Source organism: Capricornis sumatraensis, chromosome 22 (genome assembly GCF_032405125.1).
Source record: "Capricornis sumatraensis isolate serow.1 chromosome 22, serow.2, whole genome shotgun sequence".
Lineage (NCBI taxonomy): Eukaryota > Metazoa > Chordata > Mammalia > Artiodactyla > Bovidae > Capricornis > Capricornis sumatraensis.
The window spans coordinates 34,271,967-34,285,908 of NC_091090.1; the positions used below are offsets into that span (position 1 = coordinate 34,271,967).

Sequence of the window (13,942 nt, forward strand, 5' to 3'; positions counted from 1 at the left end):
AGCTCAAAATAATCCTTATGCCAGCATGGTATATTTTTGGAGAGGCATTCTCTGAACCCCTTCCTAGGGAAATGTCAAAAGCCAAGAAAAGAACAATATAATTTTGACAAGAAAGAAAAAGTTGGTCTTGACTGATTTGATAGTAAGATATCTTATAAGACTGTAGTAATTAAATCAATAGAGGGATTAAGCATAAAGAGCACAGACAAGTTAACATATATCTATTAATAAGAAGTGGATGTCTGAATGCAGTTGAAAGAAGTGGAGGTCAGTACCAGGCTCCACCAGCAGTGTGTTACCAAGTAGAGCATGGGTAGCGAGGCAAGGAAGGATGCTTGGTCCAATGACGGATGTGAGAGGGTCGGGGAACTGAGTGAGGTGGGCAGCCAATCAGAAGTGCCAGGAGAGATGTACCAGCGTCACATGGGTCGGAGCACAACTGGGAACAAAACTGAGGCTGAACCAGAGCCAGCGTGGTGGGCAGAGGCTTGTCTCATAGCGAGGGTGGAACGAACCCTTGGCACCCCAGCCCTGCTCCAAGCATGCCATGACCCTTCACTTAAAGCAAAACTTCTCGCCGTGACCCTTCTGGCAATGACTGTGCAGGCCTTTAAGTTCTTCAGAATGACTGTTGGATCATCAAAGCAATGTTCTTCTGAAGGTGGATTTGAAGAGGCAGGAGGACAGAGCCACATCAGGAAAAAGGTGTGGGAATTCTGTGGGGTGAGCATGAGGGTGGTCTTTGTATCTCACCTGCAGTTTTGGGTTCCTATGCTAGGGGACTATGCTAGTCTTCTAGCTACAAGCTGGTCAGGGAAAAGAGTAATGCACTTTGGACCATTCCCCAGGGGCACCTGAAAACAAATTTCTCAGAAAGAAGGCTCACTAAGTTCATGGATAAAATCTAGCCTAATGTCCTTCATTTACAGGAGAAGAAACTGAGACCCAGAGAAGGGAATTGATCCAGTGGCAATGGGTATTTCTCTTTAGGAGGTAATATATATTGAAGGGTTTTGAAAGCATTGTGATAATTCACAAAATCAGACCATCTGCTGAGATCATTTCTGTGACATGCCACTACTAACTTCCCTGAGTACCCGTGAAAGAAACTCCAAGGCCAGGATTCTTGTCCCAATGTTTTAGTTGAGGGAGTGGAGAGATTAGGGTTAGCCCCTAGTCACTCAGGTGATAACGAATGAAATCAGGAATTGAATACAGGAATATCTGTATTTTATAAATATAAAATATATGATTACCATTCAACTTTATGGAAATCCAGGGTGTCTGAAGCCCAATACCAGGCACTGAGAAGTGACAAAATGAATGATGAAGGGAAAAAACAGTCTCAAATTTCCAGTAACTAAGTATTAGGGAAAGTACCTGGGAAGTGATGCCTAAAGAATGCAGTGCAGTGAGTTATGACAGTCAAAGGGCTATGGGATACCCTCATGTGAGCAAGGGTAGAATCTTCACAGAAGAGGTGAAATCAATCTGAGGGACATTAAAGAACTTTCCTATATGAAAGTGTAGGATTTTGTTTGGTGTCGGTAGGATCTGAGTGTGTATTCTGTTTTGAACCAGACAGCCCCCAACAGCATCCTCTTCGGTAATTTTATCAGAGTAGCTTCTTCTGCACAGGGTTTTATATTTCATATATTTGCAAATTTAAAACTTTAAAAGGTAGAATTTTATTACTTGCATTTTCTTTCTCATGCAGTTAAATGTATTTCCTGTTTCTTAGAAAACAGTTTGAGAACATGGATCATATCATTTCTTTGCTCCTTTGCAACTTTTCTTTCTTTTGGGGGGGCAGAGGTGCATTAATTTTTTTTATTATGTAACAAAAAATGTCTTTTAAAAAGATAAAAGTACCTCCTTCCAAATGACTGGAAATTCACCACCCAGGTGATCAAGTCACCTGCTCAATGTTTGGTAAACAATACTGTGCCATAACTACTTGCTGGGTATCCATTTGGTTTGAGCTAGTCTTTTTTTGTATTCTCTTCTGACATTTGACAATATCTTTAACTTTTCAAAAGATAATTTTTTTCCTCTCCTTAAAATTTAAATTTAGATTTCAAATGTAATCTCCAACTGACAATTCATTGTCAGACTTTGAGTCTTTGGACCCTGGCTTCTGGATGAATCACTCAGAAAGGAGAAGAGAAGATGACTTGCTCAGAAGCAGGGCAGAGCTGTGATCCTGCAGGAGCCTGCCCACAGCCAGCAACAGCAGTGCACGTCAGTAGAATTCCTCACAGCACATTCAGCAGAGAACTTCTTGACTACTTTTTGAGCCCACTGGACAAATAAAACCTGAATTTCCACTCACATGGATCAAGACTGCAGTCTCCCAGAAAAGGACCTCAAAGAGTGAGGTTGAGTTTACTTTTCATCTTTCAACAAGCCAGACTACTAAGAACTGTGGTGCTGGAGAAGACTCTTGAGAGTCCCTTGGACTGCAAGGAGATTAAACCAGTCAATCCTAAAGGAAATCAACCCTGAATTTTCATTGGAAGGACTGGTGCTAAAGCTGAAGCTCCAATAGTTTGGCCACCTGATGTGAGCAGCCAACTCACTGGAAAAGACCCTGAGGCAGGGAAAGGTTGAGGGCAAGAGGAGAAGGGGAAAGCAGAGAATGAGATGGTTGGATGGCATCATCGACTCAGTGGATAAGAGATGGTGAGATTCTAAGAGATAGTGAAGGACAGGGAAGCCTGGCACACTGTAATTCACGGGGTCACAAAGAGTTGGACACGAGTGAGCCACTGAACAACTACAAGACAGTATTGTACACCAAATAAGTCTGTCAAGTCAGGTACTATGGGCTTGTTTCTCTTCAATTCTCATATACTTAAATACAGAATTTCCACAGTTGGCAGAACACAGTGGACTGGGAGTCAGAGTTTGACTTTAGCTGTAGATCTTACTTTTATGCTGTTAGAAATGCAAATCAGTCAACTCCTCCAAGCCTCAAATTTCTATAATGATTTCCTCCAGCTTGTGTGCTCTGTGATTCTTTTGAATTGCCCAAAGCATTTTGGATAGTGCGCGGCACTTGACAGCTCTCAAGAAAAATACCTATAACCTTACTCGTGAAGGTTCTGAAATGGCCCACACTTGTTGAGCCGGGTCTTGGAATTTAACTATGTTAGTAAGAATTCAACATATTCAGATGGATTTAAAGATCCTGAAGACTAGATTATTTTAAACTCTGTTTATAACATTAGTATTTAATAGTGAGAAAGAAATTTGAGCTGTTACCAGTTTCTACCAGAGAAGAATTATTTCAGTGATTTGTCAGCCATTGATTGCATACCTGCTCTTCATTTATCACAGTGATAAAGATGAAAACAAAAAGATGAAAACAGCCTCAGTAGTTCATCATCTGGTGGAGACTGTAAGCAAGTTTTGTGTGTTAATCTTATTTGATCTCCACAACAATCCTGTGAAGTAAGTCATGTTGCTAGTTCTTTCCTGAGGAGGAAGCTGAGGCACCAAGGGTTAGATGAGTTGCCACATAACACAAAATGGTAACTTGTGGAGCCTAGACCCACACTCAAAGCCTGGGCTCGAAACTGCTTCCCCTGGCACAGGGGAATTAGTCTGTACCACTCATTCCAGATATTCTAAATGCACACCAAGGGGTTCAGTCAACCCTGATCCATTCCTAAAATCAGATGGAAGATAGGAGGTCAGGACAATTGTCCACAACTCCTGTGCAGTGACTTGGTGGGAAATAAGAGTAGTTATGTTTGTTCTCTAAGCAGTTATGTTGTCTCATTCTTCTAAGGAAGAATGAAATATACTTACTCCACCAGAATTACTATCCCACATGAACTGTGAATTTTGCCAGGCCATTTTTAAAGTTGTTTTTCTTTTTTTTCCTATGCAATTGTGAAAATTGCCTTAACTGCTGGGTTCTCTTAATATCACTGGTGTTTGACCATTTTCTTCTCATCATGTTTTTTTTTTTTAAATCCTGATTGAGTGTGTACACTTTTATAAAAACGTTTTACTTGTCTGTAGAAAAGAATGCAAGATATAGTTTAAAAGCTAGGCACAGAATTTGACCATCAATTTTTAAAGTTCATTCAGTTATGCAAATCATCTATATTTATTACTGTGAGTGGAGATTTAAAAATACAAGTAGGAATACAAAGCTGAGAAGAAATAGAAACAAGAAACAACTCAAAATAAATGACCTATTAGAAGAATAGGTTCAGGAAAGCCATCTAAACACTGCTGACTGCCCACATTAGCAAAGTTGCCCAAGCTACAACTCTATTTATTAATTGAAAGATCTAAGCCACACTGAGTGATCATTGGAATTAAGCAGGAGTTCAGAAAAATGTAAAATCATAACAACAGATCACATAGAATTTTTGGTCCAAAAGGAACTTTCTGAGCTATCAATCATTGTTATTTACTGGCTGAGTTTAGTAAAATCACTTTTTTTTTTTGTATTATTCTATTTTGACATTTGATTAAATGAAATTCAAATAAATTCCCCAAGGTACTATATTAGGAAATAAGGCATGTTTTCCATCACCTACTGCAAAAACCTCGGGCACTGTACCTTAATTTGCCATGTCAGGATCTGTGAAAAGGAGGATAATTCATGGGCCTATGTTAATCTCTTTTCTTTTTCTCCAGCTATTTTTGAGCTTTCATATTCCTGCTTGTTACTATACAGTGACCTAAGATAGAGAGGGGAAGAGCATGAGAGTGTGAGGTAGCCAAGGAGAAATATCCATTACATTCAGCCTCCCACTTCCTCCTTGACTAGACTTATGTTACTCTGTCTTGGTTGAAGATGAGAGGTCTATGAGCTTGTGACTGCTTTAACCAACAGAGTATGACAAAAGTGATATTGTGACACGGAAGGCTAGGTCCTAACAAGACATTCAACTTTCACCTTGTTGCTTAGAACTTACTCTTAGAGTTTTGAGCAACCATGTTAAGAAGTCTGATTAGCTTGAGACCATTCTGTGAAGAAGCCTATGCCAGTCACATGGAGAGGCTACTAACAGTGCCCTGGTTAACATTTCCAGTAAGAGTCAAGCCTTTCAGTTATCCCAACCCAGATGCCAGACTTACAAGTTATGAAAGTTAATAAACAGAAACCTCATTTTAAATGGAGTTAGGAGGCTGTAGGGAAAAGGCAATGGCACCCCAGTCCAGTACTCTTTCCTGGAAAAACCCATGGACGGAGGAGCCTGGTAGGCTGCAGTCCATGCTGGGGTCGCGAAGAGTCAGACGTGACTGAGCAACTTCACTTTCACTTTTCACTTTCATGCACTGGAGAAGGAAATGGCAACCCACTCCAGTGTTCTTGCCTGGAGAATCCCAGGGATGGGGGAGCCTGGTGGGCTGCCGTCTATGGGGTCACACCCAGAGTCGGACACGACTGAAATGACTTAGCAGTAGCAGGAGGCTGTAGGGAGAGATCTAAGCTCTACCACTCCAGGTCAGTTGCTGATCCAACAGAAAGAGATGGCACCTTGGTGTCTCCAAAAGGAAGATGGTTACCACTTGACTACCCAGCAGGAGGAAGAAAGAATTTCTCATTGCCAGGCAACAGCCCAGCCAATAAGAGACTGCCACAACTCAGCCAGTGAAAAGCCAGTATACTTCAAACTCCCAGTTTCTTCCAATGGACTCCTTGTTTATAGCAGCTCCGCCCTATTGCCATTCTCTGTAAAACAGCGTTCCTCTCATTTGTTTTCTGGACTCGCCAGTGGTTCCCTATAGATTACATGCCCGGAAATGTTATTCTTTGCTGTTTCTGAGTAAACCCATTTTGCTGGTAAAGTAATTGATTGTTGTATTGTTTTAGGTTAACAAAGTGAAGTGCCTCCATGTAATTCTAGTCCCCATAGAATAAGTTTTCCCAGACACTGTAGAGCAAAGCCAAACTATCTCCTTTGTGCCCTGTCCAAATTCACCTATAAAATCCATGAGCATAATAAAATGGATGGAATTTCATGCCATTAAGTTTTTTTGTACAGCAGTAGATGAGTGAAACATTTACTAATCTTTGTATCCTATCTCTGCTTCAGTCCCTGATTTGTGAGCTGCTTGAGGGCAAAAACGTTCTTAATCCTCTTCATTGAGTATCCCTGTTAACTGATGAGTAATGATTCTCAGTAATTTGGTGTGTAAATAAAGCCCTTTCATTGGCTAAATGGAATATGTAGTGAACAAATTTATTTTCTCACATTAAAATTTTTTTTCTACCTTTTAATATATCATTAAATGTTGGATATTGCAGAGCTTGAGCTAATTGTATAGACTCTTCAAACCAAAATAAAGAAGAGAAAAATGCCACAAAGTGCAATAAATGTAAAATTTTAACCAAAGAAATACTTATACTATCTTTTGATAATTAACTATCAAAAAAGTTTGAGATCAATGAAAAACAACTTAAACAATTGAATTATATGTAAAAACACTAATGAATTTTCCTAAAACTAATAATACAGCTTCTAAAAGTTGTGATATTGCTCATTAATATTTACTAGGTGTTTTTTTCCTGGAGAAGGCAATGGCAACCCACTCCAGTGTTCTTGCCTGGAGAATCCCAGGGACGGCGGAGCCTGGTGGGCTACCATCCATGGGGTCACACTGAGTCGGACACGACTGAAGCGACTTAGCAGCAGCAGCAGCAGCAGGTGTTTTGTTCATTAGTCATTCCTTCAACCTCTCCCTGTCTTAGTAGAGCATGTCACCATGTGGGGATCCAATCATTTATTGGGTGGTGTATAAAAGAGTGAATTTGGTGTGTGAAAGGGTGATTTAGAGTTGTCAGATTATAATGTTTAAAAGGCTAGCTCTCTCAAATCTAAATTACAAGGAACCCCTTCAAATAACCTGAGACACAGTATGCTCATCTTATTAAAATAGGGACTATCAAGATATGGTTTATCATATAATAAACCATAAGATTAGAGCACTATTGATGTTAATTCCAGTATTCCTGCCAGAATAATCCCATAGACAAAGGAGCCTGGCAGGCTCTATGGGGTGGCAAAGAGTCAGACACAACTGAGCAGCTAAGCACACATGCTGTCCATTTCAGGGTTCTCTTCTGGATAAAATCAAATACAAACAAAAAAGATCATTGGATAGATTTTTCATACAAAATATATAATTTTATATTCTTAACAGTTATTGTTATTGTTCAGACACCCAGTTGTGTATGACTCTTTGCAATGCCACGGACTGCAGCACCCCAGGCTTCCTTGTCCTTCACTATCTCCTGGAGTTTGCTCAAATTCATGTCCATTGAGTTGGTGATGCCATCCAACCATCTCATCCTCTGTTGTCCCCTTCTTCTCCTACCCTCAATCTTTCCCAGCATCAGGGTCATTTCCAATGAGTCAGCTCTTTACATTAGGTGGCCAAAGTTGGAGTTTCAGCTTCAGCATCAGTCCTTCCAATGAATATTCAGGGTTGATGTCCTTTATGATTGACTAGTTTGATCTCCTTGATTTCCAAGGGACTCTCAAGGGTCTTCTCCAGCACCACAGTTCTAAAACATCAATTCTTTTGTGCTCAGCCTTCTTTATGGTCCAACTCTCACATCAGTACATGACTACTGGAAAAAACCACAGCTTTGACTATCTTAACAGTGAATTATGGAAATAATATCAAAACAGTCTCTGTCTCCAGGTTGCCCCTTTTGTAACATTAGCACATTACTCTGCTTTAAATACTGTGAAAATGAAAGAAACCTCATTTAAAATGGAGTTAAGAATGGGACTTCCCTGGCTGTTTAGTGGTTAAGACTCTGTACTCCCAATGCAGGGGAAATGGGTTCTATGTCTGATCAGGTAAGACCCCCACACAGCGCAGCCAAAAAATAAAAAAAATATAAAAAGAAGCACTAAAGGGGGAACTCTCTCCCATATGTAGCACTCAACACATTTAATGAAGAAAATCTTCAGAAGCTAATGTTACTCTTCATTTTTCATGGCGTAATGGGCTACATTACCCTGAACATTATAGATGATATAGTAGCTTGAATGACTTCCCCAAAGATATATCCACCTGATAATCTCCAGAACGTTGGATGTTACCTTCAATAGCAAAAGATGTGATTACTCAAGGATCTTGAGAAATTTATGCCAGGTTACCTGGGTGGGCTCTACATGCCATCGCATAAGAGAAAGGCAGAAGGAGATTAGACAGGCACACACAGAGGAGGAGATATGAAAACAGAGGCAGAACTGAGAGTGAAGTGACATGAAGCATGCCAGCAGCCATTAGAAAACAAAAAAAACAAGGAACAGATCCCACCAATTACCACCACCCCCCCCATAGACACACACAGCTTCCAGAAGAAGCATGACCTTACTGACACCTTGACTTTAGACTTTTGACCACCAAAACTGTGAAAGAATAAATTTCACTGTCTCCTTTATTTATATATTCCATTATATCACAAATTTTATCTTCAGGAGGTTATTTTTTATATCTAATCAAATTCTCCTAATTTTACTGACTTAGCCACAGACTTCCTGGATCAGGAATGCTCTTACCAGCCATGTAGTCCAACTTCTCTCCAGAATTGAAAATCTTGTCTCCACAGAGATATTTATTCATTTAAACTTCTCTATTTTTTTTCCTCCCTGTATTGAACGTATACATTGAATCACAATAGCTTCCACCTAACTCTTCCCTTAGAAGCCACAAGAATCAATTTCTACATGACATTTTTCTAAACGCTTGGTTATATCTATCATTTTCTCTATGTCTACTTTTATTCTTTGGTGAGTCACAGAAATGGTTATGACGTAATCTAACTACAGAAAATTTCTAAAGCATATTTTAAAAAGGAAAAGCCTTAGGTAGACTAATTGAGTCTCTATTTTATATAGCTTTCTATTTTCCCATATTGCCAGAAACGTAGCTATTTCATCATGGTATAATGTAAATTTTATTGTGAATCACTTTTTATATAATACCAACTCTATTTTTTACCCATTAATATGAATCCTATCCTTCACAGAACAGACAATGACTGCCCTTAATATATGTGAAGAGAACTATTGCATCAAACATTGACAAAGCATTTTCACTCCATGTTAAATAAACCTAGGCCTTCAGTAGTTCTTCAAGAGACATAATGTTCTGATTCCTCAGTTCTCTAGTCATTGTTCTGCAGAAGCATTTTGGTTTTACAATATATGTATCTTTCAAAATATGAATCCTAGAACTGAAGTCAGTGATTTGTATATTTAATTAACAACAGTTCGTTTATCCTGGCTTCTCAGCCCGAATTCCCTATCTGCAGTGATCAGGCTGTCCTCCTACCTCCACATGCGGGGAGTGTACGTTTCACATGAGAGATTTGTTCTCTGTTTTCCAGGAGAAAGAGGAGGGTCAGAATTTCCTCCTTGTATCTGCTGCTTCTCAAGCAACTTCAACTCAAAATAATGCCATTGTGATATTTTAAGAGGTGGCTCACCCTGAGCTCCAGGACTAGCAAGACATCTTTATTCATTTTAATCATTAGCACAGCAGTCCTTAAATTGCAGTCCCTGATCTGCACAACCTGAGAATTAATTAGAAATGCAATTCCCAGCCCCTCCCTCCAGACCCCCTACTTTAGAAACTCTAGGAGTGTGAGTGGGTTGACTCCCAGGGATCTTGGATTTTAAAAGCCCTCCAGGTGGTCTTGATGCAGGTTGAAGTTTTAAGATCCACCATGATGTGTCAGAAAATTACACTGAGGCAGAAATGTACCTTGTTACCATAAGGCATTCAAAGGAAACAAGCTAATTGTGTTTCTTAGTTACTGTATTTTCTGTTTTTGGATTTAGTAGAAGAAGTAATTAAAAAAAGAAGTAGTTAAAGTTATTACAGTGCAACTATTCATCAGTTCAGTTCAGTGACTCAGTCATGTCCGACTCTTGACCCCATGGACTGCAGCATGCCAGCTATTCATTAAATCAGCCAAAAACCAACTCACAGTGTGCAAATATTTTTCTCAGCACTTTGATGTGCTCTGAAGGCCATATGGAAGAAGTATAAATTATAATCTATGGTACCTAAGGGAGCTAACATAAGGTTTTCTTCTTGCACAAGAAAAGTGCATTGAATAAGCAATGAATATCATTATGTGCTGTGCTAGTTTCATGATTTAGATTCTAATTGCTTTAGGACTTAAAAGGAGACAGATAACATAGATGGTAAGGGAATCATGAAAAAAATTCCAATAAAGAGTGTGTGATTCAGGTCTAAAATGTAGCTACAAATTTATTTGGCAGATGGAATAACATAAGATACTTCAATTTAGGATAAATGGAAAGTATAGACATGAGAGAAGATCCAGATAAAACTGTGGAAGTATAATCACTGTGGAACCCATATACTGTGTTGATGTGGGAATAGTGTTAAAATTTAAACTATTATCATTAACTTTATATCTATAAGAAGAGGGGGCTTTGTATGGCTTTATGGACTTCTGTTGTATCTCCTGTAATTAAGAAAATATTTGTGGTGTGTGGAAGCATATTTGAATGTGTATAAAAATGTTATGTTTCCTAAGCTTTTATTCTAGACTCACAGAAGTTTGAGACTCTTTACCAAGTACACAAACCAGTGTTATAAAGCCTGAGACTTTAAATATTTCAAGCTTACACTATTTTAGAGGATCATAATGCACCAGTTCTCAGGACTTGTGCAATGACTATAGGTAGACAGTAGGAAATAAATGCAATCTTTTGTCAGTGAAATTTTATTTGAATAAGTTCACAATAATAGTTCTAACAGTAATCAGACTAAAGCAACTTCAGCATATTTCATTTAACTTTAATTAAATTAAATTAATTTTATTAAATTATATTAAATTTATTAAATTATTAAAATAGTAAACTTCAAGGCTTTAACAAGGCCTATCATTTGGATATTTCTTGATTAAGAAAATCCTTGCAATCAGCCTCTTAAATGCTCCCTTTACATCTTTGTTCCTAAGTGTGTATATAAGGGGGTTCAACATGGGTGTGATGATTCCATAGAAAAGGGATACCATCTTTCCCCGGTCCTTGGAGGCAGGGGATGGTGGTTGCAGGTACATGTAGATAGCAGTGCCATAAAAAAGAGACACCACTATCAAATGGGAGCCACATGTTCCAAATGCCTTTCGCCGACCTTCCACTGATTGTATTCTCAACACTGCTTGGACAATACAAGCATAGGATATCAGAATGAGTGTCACAGGTATTAGAAGGAATAGCACACTGATAAAGAACAGTTCAGCTTCATTTGCTGTTGTGTCTACACATGACAACTTGAGCAGAGCAGGGACTTCACAGAAGAAGTGATCCACTTCTTTGTGGCCACAGAGTGGCATCTGCAGGGTCAAGGTGGACTGTAATACTGAGTTGCTGAAGCCACTAACCCAGGATATAGCTGCCAGCTGGAGGCAGAGCCTTTGGTGCATGATGATGGAGTAGCGGAGAGGCCGACAAATAGCTACAAACCTATCAAAGGACATGACAGCCAGGAGGAGACATTCAGTGGAACCCAAAGCCAGGAAAATGAAAAGTTGTGCCACACAGCCGCCATAACTAATCACCTTCCTGATGCTGCATATGTTTACCAGCATTTGTGGAACTGTACTTGTGGTGTAGCAAAGGTCCAAGAGCGAGAGATTGGTAAGAAAAAAATACATGGGGGTATGGAGCTTGGAATCCAGACGGGACACAACAATTATTGCTAGATTGCCCAGGATGGTCAAAATATAGGAAATCAGGAACACCACAAAGAGTGGCAGCTCCAGCCATGGTCGATCTGAGAAACCTAAGAGGATGAACTCTTGGGGGACACTCTCATTGATCCTATTCATGTTAAATGGTCAGCTCTTGGTTCTCTGGAATATAAAAAGTAAGTTAACAAGCACATTTATTTACTGTCAGTTAGTAATAAGCATTTTGCTAATAGTTTGTATAAACTTATAGAATGATGCTATTAATAATGTGAAAATATATTTACAAAAATATACATATTTATCTTTCCAATGATTTCAAATATTTCTATTTTTGTTTAAGTGTATTAGGAAAATAAATTTCAAAAATTTTAAAGTATCATCAATTTCCATATTCATAGAACTTATTCTTTATAAAATATCGAAATTTGATCTTTTGTTATTCTGTAAATTCATTGTTCTCACTTTTTTCTACCCTGGGTACCTACTATTAGATAGATATAGACACAGTTCCTGCCATTTGAATTCATTCTGTGCATGCCTGCTAAGTCACTTCAGTCGTGACCAACTCTTTGCGACCCTATGGACTGTAACCCGCCAGGCTCCTCTGTCCTTCGGATTGTCCAGGCAAGAATACTGGAATGGGTTCCCATGTCCTCCTCCAGGGGATCTTCCCAACCCAGGGATCGAACCCACATCTCCTGCATCTCCTTCTTCGGCAGGTGAGTTCTTTACCCCAATCAACATCTATTTTCCCCTAATGCCAATGAGATTCCCTGTTTAAAAATTGTGTAAATTAAAATTAATTAAAATTGTGTAAATTTCACCCCCCCCCAAAAAAAGAGCATGTAGAAAGTATCAATAATGGACGCAACTGAAGACATATATTTTTTTTTTATTTTAGAAGCTCAGAATTCATAAGGGATTATTTAATAATCTGGAACTAGACTTGGGCTCATAGGTTACCTTGCCTAATTAGTTACATTATACTGGGAATGTTTCTTATCCTCTGATCTTCATGTTCTTCACTTGTGAAGATAATCGTGCTTTTTTACGTTGTCTTGATATGAAACATATACACACATTGCTTAGTCTAGACCCTGGCCCTTAGAAACAGAGCAGTGTGGAGGAATAAAGTCAGTGTTTCAAGGTCTCTGAGGTTACTCAGAGAGGAATTACTAATGGTTTATAAAACTATACATTTTCTACGGTTACCAGTGAAAGATGGCTCTGCCAGTTGAAAACTCACCTTCCTTTTTCCTCCTTAGCCCCCAGACTATCAACCCTCAAGGTAAGGATCCTAGTAACCAACTGCTGTGAAGTATAAATGTGATTTTTCAGTGAAAATTGGCTGGCATAGTGCCTGGCACATAGAAACACGATTATGTTAGTCCAAGCATGATAGTGATGTGGGAATTCTGAGATGCTTTGCCCAATCACTTCAGTCATGTCTGACTCTTTGTGATGCCATGGGCTGTAGCCTGCAAGGCTCCTCTGTCCTTAGAATTCTTCAGGCAACAATACCAGAGTGGGTTGCCATACCCTCTCCTCCAGGGGATCTTTCCAACCCAGAGATCAGACCCACATCTCCTGTGTCCCCTGCATTGCAGGTGGATTCTTTACCTCTGAGCCACACAGGAAGCCCTCCTGAGATGCTTTAAGCAAAAGCTATTCAGCGCCCTGAAATTCCTAAAACTGCTGATATGTCAGTTCTACCTGCTAAACGTGTATTCATCCTGAAGAAATCTTAATAGGACACTCTAAATTATTATATTACTTTATAAATATCAGAATACAAAATTTCATGATTATTCAGGTTCATTTGAAAGTTAGCAATGTGTATTTTAATTTTGTTCTACTTTTTCTGGGACTACTAGTCCCCTAAAAATTGCCTTGCTCTCATTTGACAAAAACTTTGAGAAACATAGTCATAGATATAGACGTAAAATCATGTTTAAATGTATCTTTAAATGAAAAAAGTAGTTACTGAACATTTGTATAGCATGATTCTATCAATTTATAAAACAGTATTTTACACATACATGCATAAAGATACTAATACATAAATTTAAAATTACCTTGAAGTATACAGAAGATGGTGGAGAGTAAGCAGAATTATTTATAAATTTACCTGTTTTTTGTTCTAATTTTTAACATTAAAAAAAATCTTCACTTAAAGTTCCATGGGCAGGAGAGTCTGGTGGGCTACAGTGCTTGGGGCCACAGAAG

At 38.8% G+C, this 13,942-nt stretch overlaps 2 protein-coding genes across 2 annotated transcripts in view; one reads left to right on the forward strand and one right to left on the reverse strand.

The window, feature by feature from the left end:
• The window catches only part of LOC138069278 (zinc finger protein 184-like), a 1,142,341-nt gene that overhangs the window by 768,411 nt on the left and 359,988 nt on the right, over positions 1-13,942 (forward strand). The window lies entirely within an intron of this gene.
• LOC138069638 (olfactory receptor 2B2-like) lies at positions 10,892-11,854 on the reverse strand. Its single transcript, XM_068960970.1, has one exon. The coding sequence runs from the start codon at positions 11,852-11,854 to the stop codon at positions 10,892-10,894; it is 963 nt and encodes a 320-aa protein (XP_068817071.1).

What these genes read in the sequence shown, in the direction of transcription:
- LOC138069638 (XM_068960970.1), bottom strand. Translation starts at nt 11,854, where the DNA reads ATGAATAGGATCAATGAGAGTGTCCCCCAAGAGTTCATCCTCTTAGGT.